The following is a 22,034-nucleotide window of genomic DNA, read 5'->3' as shown; positions in this document are numbered from 1 at the left end:
GCTTGTGAGTCGTGACTCTACCATACCAAAAGGAAAACACTGAGATTACTGGGCAGAGCATGAAAATGAGGACATGACAAATCCATGTCTGCTCAGGCTAGTCTGGTTAAAGGGAACAAGAGACAGTACATTCATGTGAATACACAAGGTCAGTCAACAATGGACATCACATCAAGAATTAAAACAAAACAAAACAAAACAAAAAACCCCAAAACAGTTCATGAGCCATTTCCCATTGTTTTCTTTTTAAAAATCTAAAACAGTAAGATCTTGAGGTCATAAATAAAGAAAAAAATCTTAACATACTGGCTTATTCTCATTAAAGGTTTGTCACTTTCATATATTTTTCAAAGAGTATTTTACAAAGAACACATTAAGAAAAAAATCACTTAAAAGTTTTCCAGTAATTTTACTCTATATACATTAATTCTAATCATTTAACCCTGAAAACAATCTTTTTGTAAAATGTAAAAATATTTTTGACAGTGACTAGAAAAATTCCATTACTGTAAAGCTACAAACAAATTTATGCTCCTAAGAGCAAAGATAATAAAGCAAAAATAATTATACTAGTGATAAGCACCAAGATTAATTTTTTTTGCATTTAGGGCCTGATTGGTTGTATTTAAACATAACCTCTGCAACACTTTATTTGGCAAAAAAAAAAAAAAAAAAAAAAAAAGGTGGGGGGGATAAAAAGTATACATACAGAGGTCTGGAAATAGTGAAGAATGCCCACTTTAAAAATAAAACAGTAAAATCATACTTTTTAAATTAATATGACATTTACAAAATATATTCATGTCACTTCTCTTCGTCTTTATACAATTTAGATTGCTCCATTTTTTTAATGTGTTGTCACACTAATATAAATAAATACACTGAACCATGGGAGTCTGCTGTAATGAATCCAAATCATTAAGAACTAGATCCAATAGCTCAAACAATCTTAGTTGCAACTCACTCCAACTACTGAGATAGATTATTATTTACCTTTGTAATTTTTTAAAAGCCTTAGCCAGATGAGATATCATACGTGTAAGTGTGTGTGTGTGTGTGTGTGTGTGTGTGCATATATGAATGTGCGTGTATGCATGTGCCAGAGCAGTATGAGTACAACCCAGAAACAGCAGTGATATACACACGAGTCTACCCAACGGCCTGCATGACACGGGCAGCCGGACACTGAATACCCCTCCAAACAAACCTGAGGCTGAGCAATGAGGAAATGAGGGGATCTGTCATCATATTGCAGAATTAACAACAGGTCTGGAAAATGAAGACAGGCAGGAGGCCTTGGCCAAGACGTTCCCGTGACGCTGGAGGACGAGAAGCAGCGACAGCCACTTTTGCAGGCAGGGATCAGGGGACCGGATCTGGCTGCAGTGGTAGGGATTCCCTGGGTCTGCAGCCGAGGATCCCTGCAACTTCCTTCCCCAAAGGGCATCTGTCGTGGCCTCTGGCAGTGGCCTCTACCTCACCCAGTGACCTCTATGGGATCGCAGCTTGTGAGCTGGGGTATCCCCTCCTGCTAGTCACAACCGTTAGCTCAGTACAGACACTATCCCTTCTGGAGGCTTGGCCGAAAACCATCCCTACTTTCCATTTTCAACACAGTTTGAGAAGGGGAGGCTCCTTCTGTCCCTGTGGGGTCCCTGAGTTTGAGGTAATGCCAACACACCATACGCTGGAGAGCAATGACGTAGGAAGTCAGGCAGTCCACTTTAGAACTCAAGCAATCGACATTCAATATGAGCCAGTTTTTGTTATTGCAGTAATATTTCTCAGTGAGATAGTTTCTCTACACAACTTCTAATGTATGGGGTAAAGAAAAAAAAAGTATTGCTGGAAGATGAAAGATTTTTTAAAGTGTCTTGTTGAAACTCATTAAATGAAGGAAAAGGAAACCGATTACTTGTTCGCCTTCTTGGTTCCTGTCCTTGGCTTTCAAGGTCAAAGAGCACCAAGGTTCCTGTTAAGTTACTTAAAGGTTCTCCTGGCCCCTCCACCCACACAATCCTAGGGAATTCCTTGGCCCTCTACTTTCCAAATTTGTAATCATATCCCTGGGTGTGTCTATACAGCTCGTTAATTCAGTTTCAAAATCCACAGCATTTTTTTTTTCAAAGATTTTATTTATTTATTTGACAGAGAGAGATTACAAGTAGGCAGAGAGGCAGGCACAGAGAGAGAGGAGGAAGCAGACTCCCTGCTGAGCAGAGAGCCCGAGGCGGGACTCGATCCCAGGACCCTGAGATCATGACCTGAGCCGAAGGCAGCGGCTTAACCCACTGAGCCACCCAGGCGCCCCACAGCATTTTTTTTCAACAAAATGAGATAGTTACATTCTTTAAATGCCAGCCATGAAATCATCACGTGAAAAAAAGAACAAGTTAGATTATATATACATAAATTGAATACAATTTTCTCCTTTTTTAAGGTGTATGTTGAAGACATGTTTAAGAGTGTTTCTAAAGAAAAAGCCTTAGGGAAGGAGCCCCATACTGTGTCCCACAGTCTGATGCTCTGTCCCTGTGCTGTCAGTTCTTAAGCTACACTCTAGCTACGACTTGCGTCATGAACGCCACCTCCCCAAATGGGCACATTAGATGCAGAGACAAACTTCCTTTATAACTCAGTGAATTTTAGTCACACCAGAAAAATGATCTAACCTGTCCAAACATGCAACTTCTTTCTTCCCCCATTAACTAAACCCCCTTTTAAAAAAAAAAAAAAAAAGGTCAGATTGGAGGGTCAAGTTAAAATCCACTAGATTTGAGGTTAAACTCTCAGGGTAGCATGATTTCAAATTCATAGCAGCCTTCAGTTTTCTGTATTTTCCTATATTTATCCCAAGTAAACTTCCTGGACCATAATATTTAGGGAGAAATTAAAAGGGTTTTATAGTATAGTATAGTATAGTATAGTATTAAGTTCCAGAAATTCTCAGTTTATCAGGGTTTACTCTGAGCTCAATGTCCTACAAAGTCTACACGATATAAGTATGTGAACAAGAAGGATTTGAAATACAAAAAACCCTTAGCTCTGTGTCATAAATAAATTTGGGTAAAAACGCAAGCCTTCCACTGAATCATCTCGGCAAAGGTGGCCCATCTTCTCTGCAAGAAGCAACCTAGGAATCAAGGGGGGACACCACAATCATTTGTCCATTCAGAAACACAAATACAGTGGTAAGGAAGAGCAAGGATTGCACTTACCTTTCCTTGGCCAGGAGGACAGACATTCCCACCAGCTTAGCAAACTCTTCTGATGTCTGGGATCCCTTTTCTGAAACCTACCAGAAACACAGCAGAGACAAAAATGTGTTAATTTAGTCCAACTAAGTACTCACCTAGGGAGACTGTCTACCAGGATACTCAGGAAGTAATTTACCAAATTTCTTACTCAAATCCAAAGAATATTCACTATAGAACTAAATCCTCTTCACTAGTGTTTAATTCTACAAATGCCGAAGGACCGAGAGAAACACAGTAGAGCTGAAAATACCAAAATACGGTGAAGCCCTCTACAATGTAACGAAGGCTCTATACTGAACTGAAGAAGAACTCTTTGAGATTCTAAAAAGGAACATGTAACAAATTCTAAATGAGTGCATATTTCATGCTCCAGTAAAGGAAACTTATATAAAGGTTAAGCTTTAAAATATATGGTAGAAATATCAAGTCTTAAGCCTCAACTTCCTCATCCTCACCTAGTTTAAAGTAAGTGTAATAAATACGAATTATTCAAATTAAACAGGCTCACCACAGAGGCTATGAAGGCAGTAATATTTCAAGTCTCCTAATAAGTAATAGGAGTAGTTTGGCCAGTAAAATCCATCTAAACTACAGCTGCTTTTCATGTATTTTCTTAATATTTTATTTATTTATTTAAGATACAGACAGTGAGAGAGAGCATGAGCAAGGAGAGGTCAGAGGGAGAAGCAGACTCCCTGTGGAGCTAGGAGTCCGACGCGGGACTCGATCCCAGGACTCCAGGATCATGACCTGAGCCGAAGGCAATCGCTTAACCTACTGAGCCACCCAGGCACCCCTGCTTTTCATATTTTTTGAAGCAATTATTCTGTAAAACAACCTGTGATGTTTTATAATACCACTTACGTAGGTGTTACTCAAAGAAAAAATTCTGTCAGGGGTCACATTCTGATCAAGAAAGTTAAAAACCTGTCCGTGAGACTGAGCTTCAAACAAAAAGACAGCACCTCACGAATTCCAGTTCTCCTTGGTTAAGTTTCAAAAACTTGAACAATGTAATTTTGATTAATATTTATTCACTGTTAATAATAGGTGTTTTTGGCTAGTCCGAAGGTGGTGAGTTATCTCAACTGATTATTCAGTTGAGATAGCAGTTATAGATCGAACAGTTACAGTTACAGATCGAACTCCTTGTTCTACTCTTTCCCCCTTCTCACTACCGTACTTGACTAGTAAAAAAAAAAAGTAGGTGTTTTTAATTGGGTCTACAAACATTACTTTTTAGTAAAGTTAAATTCAAAAGGAAATCCTGTTTCTCAAGTTGCTAGGCATTCAGGTCTTGGTGGGCTGACTGATGAGGAGGAAACGGGATTCACATACTGTCTCCAAGGCTGAGGCCACCATTTCCTCTTCTTTATGGCTCTGAAGCTCAATTACCATGACGCCACTGTCAAAAACTCGGAGCCTAAAAACCACAGATGGGAGAACAAAGCTGTGAATATCTAGGATCTTCACCCACTAAGGAGGTGTAGCTACAGCATAACTAAAAAGCTCACGAATAAGCACTTAATGAAAGTATGAACTATAATCCACATGCTGAAGAAAATATGTCTGGCTCTCTTTAATGAACCTGGGGAGAGGAAAATATAATGCACAGCTGAACATCTGTACTTTTAAATCTCCAGAAACTAACACAAGATGTCTAGCAGAGGGGCTGGTAATTCTGACCTCCTAGGAAGAGCCCACATTCCTCTGTCACTGCCCCCAAGTCAACAAGACTTGGACCACTAGCCCTGATAAGGTGGCAAGCCAGGATAAGTGAATTCTGTTCATTTCATTCCAAGAGGGGCAATATGTTGGCTCACCACACAGACGGCAGGCCCGGCAGGCCCAGCAGGCCCTTCCTGTCTACTCTGTATGGAACAGTGGCTCTAGTTGGCAAGCTTCCCGCAGAGGTTCTTTTACCTGAGAGGTAATTTTAGCGCTTCCAGCATCTTGCAAGCATTCACTAAATCTTCTGGTAAGAGCAACTAATAGGAAAAAAAAAAAATCCAGTTTACACTGCAAATTAATAGAGTGATGTTATATAATTATAATGATCACTAAAACACAAGAGGAAACTTAACAATTATCAGTGACTTAATCTCAGGGTCATGAGTCAGGCTCCATGCTGGCCCATGGAGTCTAGTTAAAAAAAATTTTTTTTTAAATAAAAACATAAAAATTATCAGTTATCAGGGATTTTAGGTGGCTTCATCACTATAAGGCAAAAAGAATTAATAAAGAAGCAAAGCAGTGCTATCTTACAGAAAACAGCACAAGCCATGTGTGTAATTTTAAAATTAATAAAATATTAGTAGTCATTAATAAAATAAAAAGGAACAGGTGAAATTAATTTTAACACATGTGTTTCATTTAACCCAAGAATTGTAAAACATCAGTATATAATCAATATAAAAGTTATTAATGAGATATTTAACTTCTTATTTGGTACAAAGCCTCCTACATGTGGTATATAATTGACACTTCTAGCATAGCTCCATTTGGATTAATTGTATTGCAAGGTCACAGTTGTCACATGTAGCTAGCTAGTGGCCAGCCTTCCAGACCACACAACCTTAAAGAATCAGCCCAGCATGGTGGCTGACAAGTACAGCTTTGAGTCACCCAGAACGGCTCCAGAGGCAGCCCGGCCTGGGGCCACATGCCTGTCAAACCACTGTTTCCAAGGCACAGCCTTGGTCAAATAAGTGAATCTTTGTGAGCCTCAACTTCCTCATCTTCATATCATGCCCTTGATGGGCAGAGTGAGAGAGGCTACCTCTCTGGGGTACCACGAGAAGAAATGGGGCAGTGCGTGCAGAGCTCCTGGTTCATAGTCAGTACTCACTGATAGCACTCACGGTGACCAGTCAGATGAAGACACAGCAGAGGCTCAAATATACGGCGCTGCAGTAAGCGCTGGAGGGACAGGTCTATGAGCTATTCGCACAGAGGCGACTACTGACACCACAAAACTGTGTTTGACTAAAGGGCACGAAGAGTGCACGGACAGAACATGGGGGCCAAGGACACATGGGTGTGAAGAGACAAGGAGGGTTAAAGAACAGCCACTGCTGATTCAGAGCCTGTGGAGGAGGGCAGCTTTCCCCCAGCTTCTCCACACACCACCTGTCTCCAACCCAGTGAATCTAAAAACAGTCGACAACCCCAGAGAAAAGACATCATACACAGGCTTATTATTCACAGTATGGGCACGGAATAGTAAAGCCAGAAGGTATCAGTCAACCCAAATTCCCATTTCAAAGGTAGGGAAACCGAGTCTCAGTGAGGGTCAGCGAGCTACTCCAGGTCACTCAGCACAACACTGGCAAAACAAGGGACAGAGTCTTCCTCTCAGATCCCAAGGCAGTAGAGCACTCTTGTACCACACCACACCGCTACTGGGATAGTTCTGGTGTTCTCAACCCTTCCTCAAATTGTATTCACTTTGGGGAATTTGTGTTATATTAAGAAAGTCTATATTTAGTTAAAGAACATCTAAATGTTCTATTCTTACTTCCATTCCTCGAGCTCGGTTTACTAAACAGTACACCTCCGTGAGTGACATTATTCCCCCTCGTTCCTGTTAAAATATGGAATTTAGCAAGTATTAGGTTATAATTAGAACCAGTTGGCATTTCTTTTTTTTTTTTTTTGCTCAAAATGAAAGTTTCTTGACAGTGTTATAAATATCAATTTGATTCTCTGTCCATACAAAAGTATGAATTTCTATTTCATTAATAATACTGAACAACTAATGTCTTAACAGTGATAAAATTTTTAGAACATTTAAAAATTACATAGGATCCCATTTTTACATCATAATTCTGATGTATTATCATGCCTTCTATTTTGTCCGTAAAACTTTTAGAGGATACAGTGCATTGACGTGGTAAAACCAAGGCACAGGATACAGTTACAAGAAGTATATATAAACCTTAGTTAGCACTTTGTGCCAATTTTGGAAACATTTAGAGGAGATCATAAAGCCTGAAAAATTCTCACATCCTATTATGATTTACAATTAATTGTGCAATAAACAGACTATTAACCACCATTCCATTACTAAATATATGGCTATCACTATATAGGCTGTAGGCAATTGAAAAAAGTTTCCAATATTAAAACCTGGTATAAGTAGGTGGTTGATGTGGATATTGTGCCTTGTATTAGCTAGATAATTGTCTTAAGTTTCCATTTTAATTTGCAATGTATATGGCAGTTATCAATCTTTATGCTATCTTCATTACATAAATGGTGGTGTGGGGGGGTGGTTCTCCAAAAATTAAATCCCTTCTCCCTACAAAAGACAGAAGATTTACAAGAAGGAAACCATGTAAGAAATGCACAGATAACATTAATAAAATCCAAATATGGACTAAAGGGTTGAATTCCAATCTACCAGGACATTCTCTTAATTTAGGGTGAGGAGCTAACACATTCCTGTGACAATTCATTAGTTTATTAATTAAAAAAAAATCACCATGACATTTTTCAAAATAGTAAAGTCTTGGCTAGAGCGTCAAGCATTGAAGGAAAGTCGTTAAGTCTTTACATTCATAAAATGAAGAGGGACAAAAGCCTTTCCAAATTTAGGGGCCGGGAGGCTATTCCATTGAATTTAAAGAAATGAAATAGAGTGGCAAAAATTGTACTTAATACTTTTAAAGGAAGTGTTTTCCAGACTTAAGGTAAACATTTAGACCCATGAAAACACATTGCTTGGCACATGCACGCCATGAATAGAACACTTCTGAAGGCAGTGACCGCCTGGCCACGGCGGCACCTGGCTCTTGCCCCACCAGCAAAACACTTCTGAGGTCCTTGTCCCAGCTCCCCTCACATGGGGGCCTCTGGCTTCTGCATCTGCTGGATTTGCTTCTGTAGCTGGTCCTTGTCCAACTTCATCTTGGCTTCAAGAACTTGCCTGAGGGATCCTATGCTTTCATAGATGGCCGCCAACCCAGCATCAACTTCTGCTTTCATTTCCTTCATGTCCTCATTCATCTGTAACTCCAGCTTGCTGATGCGCCCATGCACTTTCTCTTCTTCCTGTTTTGTTCTCTGCACTTCCATATTCTCCTTCTGACTTTCTTCTATTTTGTCAAGTCTGGCTGACATCTGGCTGACATCTGGCTGAGCTTCTTCTCCATGTCCCTTTCGCTGGCTCCACTGTTTTCCTTAACGACCAAGGAAAGCTGATCAATTTTCTATAAAAGTTCTTTCTCTATCCGTTCTTGTTCCTGTTGTAACCAATTCCGTGCAGATAAAATCTCATTAGAGTTCCTCAATCGTACCTTTAAATTTTGTATCCAGAAGTTGAAGCTGGTGGTTACTATCTCTGTGGGACATCTTCAGTTTGGTGCTTTGCTCTGATATCGACAAGGCCACTCTGTTCAAAAGCTGAGAAATCTGTCCCTCTGCATCTTTGATTTTTGTTTCCAAGATAAGTTTGGCAGCTTGCTGTTCTTTGTTCAAGTGCTGGAGCCCCTCGTAAGTTGTTTTGTGCTCTGCAGAGAGTCTGGCTGTGCTGGCGTCACATCTTGCCACTCTTCCCCGCAGGTCCCCCAAACCCGAGAGCTGACGCATCTCCAAGGTCTTTAAGGCGGAATTCGTTCCATAGCTGATGTTGTCCCGGGCCCGGATCTGCTCCTGCAGTACCTCGATATCCCGATTGAGCTGCTTCACAATGGCAGTTATGTTTCTGATGTGCTCCTCCAAGAAGAGCCTGGCCAAGCGGTCGCCGCCCCCTTTGTTCTGCATTTTCGGCAAACTGCTAACAATGTCGTCCTTAATCCGGAAGGCGTGCTCCACAAGGGCCGCGGTTGTCTTCTCGTGACAGAGGATCCTATCTTCCAGTTGTTCCACGAGGCTTACAGAGGAGTAGGGTGCCATGGTCAGGGACTGGCTGTGTCGGGGCATGGTTCTAACTCGCCGTAGATGCATATTTTCCATATATTATACCTTTCCTCAGTGACGAGAGAAGGAAATGCAGTGTTCCGTTGGGCCACTTTCTTTTTAATAATTTACTTCGGCGCGGGGGGCGGGCGCGCCGCGGCTGCCCACGTCCTCGCCGGCGCGGCTGGGTGCGGCGGCCGCTGGCGCGGGCTGGGCGGGGCGCCCGGCTGCGGGCCCGCGCCGCGGGGAGCGCCGTCCAATCAGCGCGCGCCTGCCGCCTGGCCCGGCGCGCGGCCCGGCCGGGTTCGCGGCTCCCGGGGGGCGCGAGCCGCCGCGCGCCGCCGGAGCCGCTTCCGGGCGCGTTGCCTGGACGCGGTTGCCGTGGCAGCCCGAGCTGGAGGCTTTCCCCGCGCACCCCAGTTGGCATTTCTTAACAGAAATCATAATCAGAGTAAAATCAGGAATCATAGAACTTCCTAAGAAGTCTTTAAAAACTAAATATACACACAGGAAAACCTAGTCAGATACATGAAGCATTCCAATTCAGTATGTGGATTTTAACATCATTACTGTTTTAACATTTACTTCAATGAGAAGAGGGCCTCTACACCACGTTTCAAAAAGTGTATTGAAATGTTTTAAGTTATTACAACTAATAAATGAGTAAACTATGGAATTAAACAGGAATATCACCACTTTAACCCCAAATGAAGTTAACAGATCTAGCTATTGACTAGCTATTGACTATCTAGCTATTAGGGGCTGCTGCTACATCACACACACACAAAAAAAGACAAACAGGCACTATGTACCCCTTGATGAAAATGCACAGCACCCTCTATGAAATATTCAACAGAAAAAAAGAAAAAAGAACTTCTAGCTGTAAATTCCAGTCTATAAGGAATACAAGGGGCAGGGAAGTATGTCAAAATAAAATCAATAAAATCTGAGACACTCTATAAAATAAACCACTAGCTTCTTTAATAAATGCATTATGTGGGATAGAAAAGAGAGATAAGAGAAGGAGAAACATGGAATTAAAAAAAAAAGGCATTGAGAGAAAAATCAACCGATTGCAAGGTATCCTGATTTGAACAAACTAACCGTAAGAGAAAATGTGAATACTAACTAGATATTTGAAAATACTAAAAAATTATTTTTCACTTTTCCTGTGTGAAATGGGATTATAATTACATCTAAAGCATGTTTATCATTGTAATTACATACTGAAAAGTTTACAAAGTGATGCGATGTCTGGGATTGCTTTAAAGTAATGTTGAGTGAAGGCTGCCTACACACGAGCCTGGATGACAGGCACACAGGGATTCATTATACTATTCTATTTTGTCACGATGGAAATACTTCTTTTTTTTTTTTAAAGACCTTATTTTATTAACAGACAGAGATCACAAGTAGGCAGAGAAGCAGGCAGAGAGAGAGGGAGGAAGCAGGCTTCCTGCCGAGCAGAGAGCCCGATGTGGAGCTCGATCCCAGGACCCTGGGATCATGACCTGAGCCGAAGGCAGAGGCTTAACCCACTGAGCCACCCAGGCGTCCCCACGATGGAAATACTTATTAAATAAGTGTTTTAGGGCGCCTGGGTGGCTCAGTGGGTTAAGCCGCTGCCTTCGGCTCAGGTCATGATCTCAGGGTCCTGGGATCGAGTCCCGCATCGGGCTCTCTGCTCAGCAGGGAGCCTGCTTCCTCCTCCTCTCTCTCTCTCTCTGCCTGCTTCTCTGCCTACTTGTGATCTCTCTCTCTGTCAAATAAATAAATAAATAATCTTTTTTAAAAAAGGCGTTTTAATGAATGGAGTTTTGATTGCCTGAGTGATGTCAGAAGATATATCTGTATTATGAAATGATTAACAGCACACTTGTATTAACATCCAAACATCTAAATGTCTTTAAACATCTCGAGATCATATATTTCCTTTTGAAAATCAGAGATAAGAAAACCTTTCTATCAAAGAGACTGAAGAAGTTACAGATACCTGAGATGGAAATTGAAAACAACCTAGATTTTGACAACAAATCCACGAATAAGTACACCAAACTGATTTAATATTCCTAAAAGGAAAAATAACATGTGGGTGGAATAGTAGCAGCACTGGGAAAGGAACGTAAAGCTGGTGTTTAGCTTTCCGATGACTTGGCAGTTACTTAACACAACCGAGAGCCTGCCTGCATTCTGTTTTTACCTCTAGCGGTGCCTGCAGCATCCCAGCCAGCTGCTTGGCCAGCTGCATGTGGTACTGTGTGCCCGAGCCATAGGTTTCCCTGGTAACTGGGTTAGCTATTCCCATGCTCAGCAAATAGGACTTAAGCCTGATGGTCTGTAAGTAGAGAAGAAAATGCACAAAAAGACAAGTACGTGACATTCATCTCTCCACCCCAACATTTGAAATCTTTCCACTGTAAACTCCATTCTACTAGTTATTTCTGTATCCACCCATTTCTTCCACCTTGGTCCTATAGTATAAACTCGAAGAAACTGGATTTCTAGGAGTTCCCTGCATAAAGCTAATTAATTAGTCTTCTTCCTTCTCCTGTCTTGATATTTCATACTTCACTGACCTCACAGGTCTGGAGTGAGAAGAGGGTTAACAAACAACTGTGCTGTATTTAATGCCAACCAAATGACAGAGCCAAAAACTTAGAAAGGAACGTGGCTGGGATCAGTCTGGAGACAAATTTAATGAAACAAATATCAAACATATGGTTATGTATAAAACAACCACTCCTTACACATTTCACTATCTCGCTTTTCCACACTCCAAGAGAAGGTACTGAAGTATCTTTTAATCCTACTGACTGACTTTTTCTTTAATACTTTCATATATCCACAAGCCCTAACAGAAATCACTACATTAAGAAAGAAACTGCTGACCCACCAAAACATCACTGCATTATTTGTCCAATCTGGTTTCTAATGCCTTAAAAAGGCAACCTAGTTACCTCATCTTCAGTGACGTCACCTTGCTTGTCTTTGATCTTATTAGCAATTGATTTTGATAACTCCACCATTTCCTTAGCCTGTCAAGAGAACAGTAAAAGACTGAAAAAAATCATGTCCCCAAAGTGTCTGCTTACAAAACTCCTATCATAACTGGTAGGAATCCAACAGGTGTAAATTACACATACCTTGACCATTAGCTTGCTGAGGTCTTCAAAGGCCTGAAATGAGAAATGAGTTTTTGTTGGAATCTCTCTAAAGAACTAAAATGTTTTAAAGCAACAGAATACTCTATTTTCTTCCCTTAGACAAACATTTTTGAAAATGTCCTACAAATATCAATTTATACAATTTTTTAAATTTATATAAATATTTACATAAGTAATAAACCCATCTTATTCTAAGAGTTCGATTTAGCCTGTTTCCTGCTCTCTCTCTCTCTCTCTCTGCCTACTTGTGATCTCGCTCTGTCAAATAAATAAATAAAATCTTTTTAAAAAATTGGGAAATAAACCATGTAGTTCAAAGAACAAACTCAGGGTTGCTGGAGGGGATGTGGAGTAGGGATGGGTTAAATGGGTGGTGGGCATTAAAGAAGGCACTTGTGGGGATAAGCACTGGGTGTTAAATATAAGTAATTGGGGGGCGCCTGGGTGGCTCAGTGGGTTAAAGCCTCTGCCTTCAGCTCAGGTCATGATCCCAGGGTCCTGGGATCGAGCCCTGCATCAGGCTCTCTGCTCAGCAGGGAGCCTGCTTCCTCTTCCTTCTCTGCCTGTTTCTCTGCCTAACTGTGATCTCCATCTGTCAAATAAATAAATAAAATATTTAATATATAAATGAATAGATAGATAGATAGATAAAACTGGTGAATCACTGAATTCTACTCCTGAAAACAATACTACCCTCTATGTTAACTAACTTGAATTTAAATAAAAAATAAAAATAAAAAATGCTTGACTTTACACCAGTGTTAAGGTGATAAGCATTCAGTAGACCTCACACTTTGAAGTGTGAATTTTGATCTTTTCCCAGGCTAGTGATCTGATGTACAATCATTTTCATCAGTTGCAGTTCCCAGCAGCTGTGTGATCATGAGTGTGTACAGTTGATACCCTGACAACAATTGTGTGTCTGTATAGCCATGTTTGTTTTTTTCTACTCAGTGCAGTATTCAATATATTACATGAGACATTCAACACTTTACTACAAAATAGACTTCCTATCAGATGATTTTGTCCAACTATAGGATAATGTGTTTTTGAGCACAATTAAGGTAGACTAGGCTGCTTTGTTTTGTTGACGGTTTCCTTTGCTGTGCAGGAGACTTTTATCTTGATGAAGTCCCAAAAGTTCATTTTTGCTTTTATTTCCCTTGACTTTGGAGATGTGTCTTGAAAGTAGTTGCTATGGATGATGTCGAAGAGGGTTAACTGCCTGTATTCTTCTCTAGGATTTTGATGGATCCCTGCCCGTGTTGAAGTCTTTCATCCATTTAGAGTTTATCTTTGTGTATGGTATAAGACAATGGTTAAGTTTCATTCTTATGTACATAGCTGTCCAAGTTTCCCAGCACCATTTATTGAAGAGACTGTCTTTTTTTCCACTGGATATTTTTTCCTGCTTTGTTTAAGATTAGTTGACCATAGAGTTGAGGGTTCATATCTGGGCTCTCTACTCTGTTCCGTTGTTCTATGTGTCTGTTTTTGTGCCAGTCCCATGCTGTGTTGGTGATCACAGCTTTGTAATAAAGCTTGAAATCAGGCTATGTGATGCCCCTAGCTTCGTTTTTCTTTTTCAACATTTCCTTGGTGATTCGAGATCTTTTCTGGTTCCATACAAATTTTAGGATTGTTTGTCCCAATACTTTGAAAAATACCTTTAGTATTTTGATTGGGATGGCGTTGAAGGAATAGATTGCTCTGGGCAGCATAGATATTTTAACAATGTTTATTCTTCCAATCCATGAGCATGGAATATTTTTCCATATTTTTGTGTCTTCTTCAATTTCTTTCATGAGTGTTCTGTAGTTCCTTGAGTAGAGATCCTTTACCTCTTTGGTTAGGTTTATTCGCAGGTATTATATGGTTGTTGGTGCTATAGTAAATGGAATCGATTCTCTAATTTCCCTTTCTATATTTTCATTGTTAGTGTAGAAGAAAACAACGGATTTCTGCACATTGATTTTGTATCCTGCCACATTACTGAATTTCTGTATGAATTCTAGTAATTTTGGGGTAGAGAATTTTGGGTTTTCTACATAAAGTATCATGTCATCTATGAAGAGAGAGAGTTTGACTTCAGAAGATATTTGTAAATGACATTACAGATAAAGGACTGGTATTCAAGATCTATGAAGAACTTCTCAAACTCAACACCCAAAAAACCAATTAAGTAAAAAAATGAGCAGAAGACATGAACAGATGCTTCTGCAAAGAAGACATACGAATGGCTTACAGACGCATGAAAAAAAGCTCAATTATCATTAGCCATCAGGGAAATTCAAATTAAAACCACATTGAGATACCTCCTTACACCAGTTAGAATGGCAAAAATTGACAAGGCAGGAAACAACAAATGTTGGAGAGGATGCAGAGAAAGGGGAACCCTCTAACACTGTTGATCGGAATGTAAGTTGGTACTGTCACATTGGAAAACAGTATGGAGGTTCCTCTATTAAAAATAGAGCTACCCTATGACCCAGCAATTGTACTACTGGGCATTTACCCCAAAGATACTGATGTAGTGAAAAGAAGGGGTACATGCACCCCAGTGTTCATAGCAGCAATGTCCACAATAGCCAACCCATAAGGAGCTGAGATGCCCTTCAACAGATGAATGGATAAAGAATATGTGGCTCATATATACAATGTAAAATTACTCAGCCATCAGAAAGAGTGAATACCCATCATTTGCATCAACATGGTTGGAAGTGGAGGGGATTACGCTAAGTGAAATAAGTCAAGCAGAGAAAGACAATTATCATATAGTTTTACTTATATGTGGAACATAAGGAATAGTATGGAGGACATTAGGAGAAGGAAGGGGAAAATGAAGTGGGGGAAATCAGAGGGGGAGATGAACCATGAGAGTCTATAGACTCCAGGAAACAAACTGAGGGTTTCAGAGGGGAGGGCGGGTGGGGGAATGGCTTAGCCTGGTGATGGATATTAAGGAGGGCATGTATTGCATGGAGCACTGCATTATACACAAACAATGAATCGCAGAACACTACATCAAAAAATAATGATGTACTGTATGGTGACTAACATAACATAAAAAAGAAAAGGTAGGCTAGGCTAAGTTATGATGTTGGGTAGGTTTCATGTATTAAATGTATTCTTTACTTTTAATATCTTCAATCAAAAATGGGTTGGTTGGGAACTAACCCCATCCCAAGTCAAGGAATATATGTAGTCAGAAAGAAACTGCCTTGAGAGAGATGAGCTCAATGATTATCAATTGAAAAAAAGTATCCATTTTATTCATCTCTTAGACAAACAGAAAAATAAAACATTTTCCCCTTGGAATAATATGTATACAATTATATAAATATATATTATATACAGTGTACAATAATTTATGTTATATATGAAATAATAGTTATAAATATTATATAATAAATTGATATTACTATATTAGGCTAATATATTTCCCTCTTAGAATAATAAATGTTTAAATATATATCATATATTACATAGTATGTAATTTAATGTAATTTACAATTACATCATATTTACAATTACATTAAAATATATGCAGTATATTTTATTCTATTTATAAATACATATTGCATATATATTTATGTATATACTCATCTCTTAGAAACACAAAAATAACATTTTCCCCTTAGGATAATATATGTGTATTTATATGTAATATATGTTAAACTACACAATATAGGATATATAATTATGTATATAAAATATGGAGTTATATACAATACATTTAGTATATGTTATAATATGTAAATATACATTTCATTTATGGACATACATAATAGAAATTCATCTTCTATAGAAACAAAAACAAAACCTAGAAAAATAGATGTATATTTAGAAATAGTTATATATATAAAAATATAACGTGTATATATTAACACGTACCTATAATCAATTTAAATATACACAGTATATAGTTTATATAAGTACATATTTTTAGTTTATACATTATTTAATTATATTATAAATTCTATAAATTTATAAACTATAAACTAGATAATTTATATATATCATTGAGTTGTATATTATATATAATAGTTTTTATATAATCATATAAAATGTTATATATTTTACATAAAACATATTATATAGCATGCTATATTATGTATATTATATATTATAGGGGATATACTATATTACATATAAACACATATTATTCTAAGGGGATAAATTTTATATTTTCCTATAAGAGATAAACATAGGTAATATATATTTATAAGTAGTATGGAACTAACACAAAACCATATAATTCATATGGTAAAATGTTGAAACGTTGACCAAAATATGAAAACTGCTAAACCTGTCAGAAAAAGACAAGACAAAAAGCTTTCGTGTATATCTATAAACTAAAGGTGACACTCTCCAAAGGTTTAAAGATTGTAATTGCTACTTCCATTTAAAAATTCGAATTTTAGGGGCATCTGGGTGACTCAGTTGGTTAAGTGTCATGTTCTCAGGGTCCTGGGACTGAACCCTGGGTCAAACTCTGGGCTCATGGAGGAGCTGGCTTGAGGGTTCTTTCCTTCTCCCTCTGCCCCTTCCACCACTCATGCATGTGCACGCTCTTGCTCTCTCTCCCTCTCTCAGATAAATAAAATCTTTTATAAAAATAAAATAAAAACTTTAATTCTAAATTAAAAAAAAAAAAACTACATACAAATCGAAATTTAACCAGAGGCCGCTGCCCCCTCCAAAACAAAAAACCAGTACTAGCAAAACCAGTACTAAGCAAGACCCAGAACAGCTCATAATTTACAGTTCTCCATGAACAGAACTTATCCCATAAAGTACTTTATTTTACAATCTGCTTATCTTATGGAGCTAATTTTGTCCACTTTGTTTCATTAAAATTTCATACAGTGTAAAAGTAGAACTGTACGTAATAATCCATCTAAAACTTCGTCATTTTTTTCTGTAGATGATTCTGAGACTGTCTCATTCTACTGGTATTGGACCCTACTCATTCTTTTGTCTCCTGGCAGGTTACAACTACTGCTTCCAAGGCCTGTATTTTCACTGCCTTCAGGAAATAAATCTTTCTCAGCTTGAAACAGATGAGGTTCATCCATTTGATTATTTTTCCTCAGAAGTTTCATCTCTTCATTCATAGTTAAATTTTCCCAGTCTTTCACCATTGAGTATGATCTTTATTTCCTTTATCTGTTTGATCTTCTTTTTCTAGCTCCTTAAGATATAAGGTTAGATTGTGTATCTGAGACTTCTACTTGAGGTGGGCCTGTATCACTCTAAACTTCCCTCTTAGAATAGCTTTTGGTGCACCCCAAAGATTTTGAACCGTTGTGTTTGATTTTCATTTGACTCTGTGTATCTTTTGATTTCCTCTTTGATTTCTTGATTGACCTGTTCATTGTTTAGTAGCATGTTATTTAATCTCCATGTATTGGTGATCTTTACAGATTTCTTCTTGTTGTTGATTCTTAGTTTCATAGTTGTAGTCAGAAAAGATGCCTGCTATGACTTGGATCTTTGTGAATTTGTTGAGACGTGTTTTGTGGTCTAATTTGTTCTCTGTTCTGGACAACATTCCATGTGTACTTGAAAAGAATGTATATTCTGCTGCTTCAGGATGGAATGTTCCGAATGTATCTGTTGATTCAATACGGTCCCATGTATTATTCAAAGCCATTGTTTCCTTGATGATTTTCTGTTTGGATGACCAGTCCATTGATGTAAGTGAGGTGTTAAAGTCCTCTACTACTATTGTATGACTCTCAGTTACTTCTTTTATGTTTGTTATTAGCTGCTTTATGTATTTAGGTACATAAATATTTACAATTGTTATATCTTCCTGGTGGATTGATCCATTTATGATTATATAGTGTTCTTCGTTGTCTCTTGTTACAGTCTGTTTTAAACTCTATTTTGTTTGACGTAAGTATTGCTACCCTAGCTTTCTTTTCACGTGCATTTGCATGCATTCTCCATCTCTTCACTTTCAATGTGCATGTGTCTTTAGGTTTGCAATGAATCTCTTGGAGGCAGCATATAGCTGGGTCTTGGTTATTTTTTTCCATTCCATCTCTTTATGTCTTTTGATTGGAGCATTTAGTCCATTTACATTCAAAGCAATTATCGATGGATATGTATTTGTCATTGTTACTTGTTTCATGGTTGTTTTGGTAGATCTCTCTTTCTTTTCTTGCTCTCTTCTCTCACAATCAGCTGGCTATCTTTAATGAGATACATTTGGATTCCTTTCTCTTTCTTCTTTGCATGTCTATTACCAGTTTTTGATTTGTGGTTACTGTTAGGTTTATATGTAACATCTTCTGCATATAATAGACCATATTGAGTCAATGGTCACTTAAGTTTGAATTCATTCTTTACTCCTCTTCTCTCCACAATTTAGGTATGTGGTGTCATACTTTACTTTTACTTTCTCAGTATGCTCACTGTTTTTTATAGTTATACTTACTTTAACTCCTTTTGTGCTTCCCACTTTTCTTACTCCTGCTGATTTTTGAAATTCCATGTTTTAAGTCCCACTGGTTGTAAGAACTCACAAAATTAGGCCCTTCTGGTTTTCAAAGCCAAATGTAATGGGGATTCATCTTCCCTACATGGGGTCCCTGATGTGGAGGTTTGTTTTTCGCCCCTCACCATGCCTGCAGCACCCCTCCCTCCTGCAGACACTTGTATGGGTCTCTTTAGCTCCAGACCATGTCTCTGTCCTTACTACCCTCTTTCAGTGGCCCCTTCTCTACATTTAGCTGTGGAGTTTGTTCTGCCAGTCTCCATGGCATTTTTTGGGTTATTTACACTGATGCATTTATTTAGTTTTATCTGTGTGAGGCGATGAGCTGAAAGTCCTCCTACTCTACCATCCTCCCCAAGAGTCTTTGATATTATTTTAAATGGTATTTTAAAGTTTTGTTTTCTTATTGGCTGCTGTGATATATAGATATCCAGTACACTTCATAAATCCATACATTCAACAGACACACGAGAAGATGCTCAACATCACCCACGACCAAGGGAAATGCAAATCAAAACCACAATAACACCTCACACCTGTCAGAATGGCTAAAATCAACAACACAAGAAACAACAGATGTTGGTGAGGATGTAGCAAAAAAGAACCCTGTGCACTGCTGGTGGGAAATACAAACTGGATGCTTTTTTTTTTCTCTTGTTTGATTGCTGTTGTTAGAGCTTCCAGGAGTATGCTGAATAAAAGTGGTAAGAGTGGACATCCTTGTCTTGTTTCTGATCTTAGAGGGAAAGCTCTCAATTTTTCACCATTGAGTATGACATTAGCTGTGAGTTTGTTATATATGACTTTCACTGTGTTGAGGTATGTTGTTTCTAAACCCATTTTTTGGAGAGTTTTATCATAAACGGATGTTGAATTTTGTCACGTGCTTTTCTGCATCTGTTGAGATGATTGCATGGTTTTTATACTTCATTTTGTTGGCTTGGGGTGATTGATTTGCAAATATTGAGCCATTCTTGCAAACCTGGAATAAATCCCACTTGATCATGGTGAATGTTCCTTTTAATGTCTTGTTAAATATGGTTTGCTAATATTTTGTTGAGAATTTTTGCTTCTGTGTTCTTCAGTGATAATGTTCTGTAGTTTTGGGTTTTTTTGTAGTGTATTTGTCTGTTTTGGTATCAGGGTAATGCTGGCCTCATTAGGCTGTACTTCAAAGCTATACTTTCATTGCTATTGTTTTGGAATAGATTGAAGACAATAGGTATTAACTCTTTTTTAAATATTTGGTAAATTCACCCATGATCTGTCTGATCCTGGAATTTGTTGGGAGTTTTTTGATTAGGAATTCAATTCTGTCAGCAATAATTTGGTTTTTGAATTTGTATGTCTTCCTGATTCAGTTTAGGATGACTGTATGTTTCTAGGAGTTCATCTATTTTTTTTCTAGGTTATTTGATTTTTTGACATATAATTTTTTTGTAGTACTCTATTATAATATTTTGTACCTCTATGGTGTTCTTTGTTAACTCTTTTGTCTCTGGTTTTATCCAGTTCCTTTTGTTTTCTTCTCTTGATCAGTCTGGCTAAAGATTTATTGACTTTTTTAATGTTTTGAAAGAATCAGTTCTTTGTTTCGTTGGTCTTTCCTATTCTTAAAGACTCTACTTCATTCATTTATGCTCAATTTTTATTAAATCTTTCCATCTACTAATTTTGGACTTTACTTTTCTTTTTCTAATTTTTTTAGGTTTTCAGACTGAGGTTTTTCTTATATCTTTGGGTTGGCTGGTATCTCTATAAATATCCCTTTTAGGTCTCTTTTCTCTGGGTCTCAAAGATTTAGACTATAATATTTTCATTTTCATTTGTCTCCATATATTTTTTAATTTGCTCTTCATTTTCTTTGTTGACTCATTTATTGCTTGGTAGCATGTTGTTTAATCTCCACCTGTTTGGTTTTCCAATTATTTTTCTGTAATTGGTTTCTATTTCACCCCATTGTGATTAGAAAATATACACGATATGATTCAATCTTTTTAAATGTATTGAGACTTGTTTTTTGGCCTACCATATGATCTATCCTGGAAAACATTCTGTGTGCATATAAAAGAATTTGTATTCTTTTGTTTTTATGTGGCATGTACTGTATTTATCTGTTAGGTCCATCTGACCTACTGTATTGTTCAAAGACACACTTTCCTTATTGATATTCTGCCTGTATGATATATCTATTTAAAAAGTGCTGTGTTAAATTTCCCTACTATTACTGTATTACTCTTTCTTCCTTTACAGGTATTAATATGTGCTTTAAGTATTTAGGTGCGCCATTGTTGGGTACATAGATATTTATGATTGTTGGATCATCTTGTTCAATTGATTCTTTATCATTATGCAGTGCCCTACTTATTCTCTTGTAAGTCTTAAAGGTCTGATTTTTGTGATATAAATATTGTTACCTTGGGTTTTTTTTTTCCACTTCCTCCTGTATGAAATATCTTTTCGATCCATTCACTTTCAGCCTGAGTGTGTCCCTATATCTGAAATGAGTGTCTTGTAGGCAACATGTAGATGTGTTTTGTTTTTTATCCATTGGTCCACCCTATGCCTTTTCATTGAGGTGTATAGAGCACTTATATTTAAGTAATTATTTTCAGTGTGTACTTACTGTCATTTTGATTGTTTTCTGGTTGTTTTTGTGGTTCTTCTCTGTTACTTCTTCTCTTTACTTAAGATTATAAATTTATCTAGTGTTATTCTTGACTTTCCTTCTCTTTTTTGATAGCCTTATGGGGTTTCCCTTTTATGTAACTTTTTGCTTCACTCTGACTGCCTTTAAAATTATCTTTATCATTAACATTTGACATTCTAATTATTCTGTGTTATGGTGTGGCCCTCCTCGGGTTCATCTTGCTTGGAATTCTGTGGTTCCTGAACCTGGCTGTTACTTCCTTCCCCAAGTTAGGGATGTTTTCAGCTATTATTTCTTCAAATATATTTTCTACTCCTTTCTCTTCTCCTTCTGAGGCCCCAAATATGCAAATGCTTACTTATGTTGTCTGAGAGATCCCTTAACCTAAGCTCATTTTTTAAAAATTCTTTTTTTCTTTTTGCTATTCAGCTCACTTCTAGATCACTTATGTGTTCTGCATTTGCTAACTTACTATTGATGCCATCTAGTAGTTTTTCATTTCTGTTATTACATTCTTCAACTCTGATTTGTTCCTTTTTGTTTTCTCTTTGTGGAAGTTA

At 37.9% G+C, this 22,034-nt stretch overlaps 1 protein-coding gene and 1 pseudogene across 1 annotated transcript; both read right to left on the bottom strand.

Moving 5' to 3' along the window:
* Positions 1 to 1,173: 1,173 nt before the first annotated feature.
* Positions 1,174 to 21,456, bottom strand: LOC131813623 (vacuolar protein-sorting-associated protein 36-like). The gene is made up of 9 exons (XM_059143992.1): positions 21,451 to 21,456; positions 12,299 to 12,373; positions 12,113 to 12,190; positions 11,356 to 11,490; positions 6,775 to 6,840; positions 5,181 to 5,245; positions 4,596 to 4,680; positions 3,219 to 3,295; positions 1,174 to 3,133 (listed from the first exon to the last, which is right to left on the bottom strand). The coding sequence occupies exons 1-9, from the start codon at positions 21,454 to 21,456 to the stop codon at positions 3,040 to 3,042; spliced, it is 681 nt and encodes a 226-aa protein (XP_058999975.1). The 3' UTR covers positions 1,174 to 3,039.
* LOC131814143 (protein FAM81A-like) lies at positions 6,954 to 9,365 on the bottom strand (annotated as a pseudogene).
* Positions 21,457 to 22,034: the final 578 nt, after the last annotated feature.

The sequence above is a fragment of the Mustela lutreola genome, chromosome 13 (genome assembly GCF_030435805.1).
Source record: "Mustela lutreola isolate mMusLut2 chromosome 13, mMusLut2.pri, whole genome shotgun sequence".
Lineage (NCBI taxonomy): Eukaryota > Metazoa > Chordata > Mammalia > Carnivora > Mustelidae > Mustela > Mustela lutreola.
This window is presented reverse-complemented; position numbering and strand designations above follow the sequence as displayed.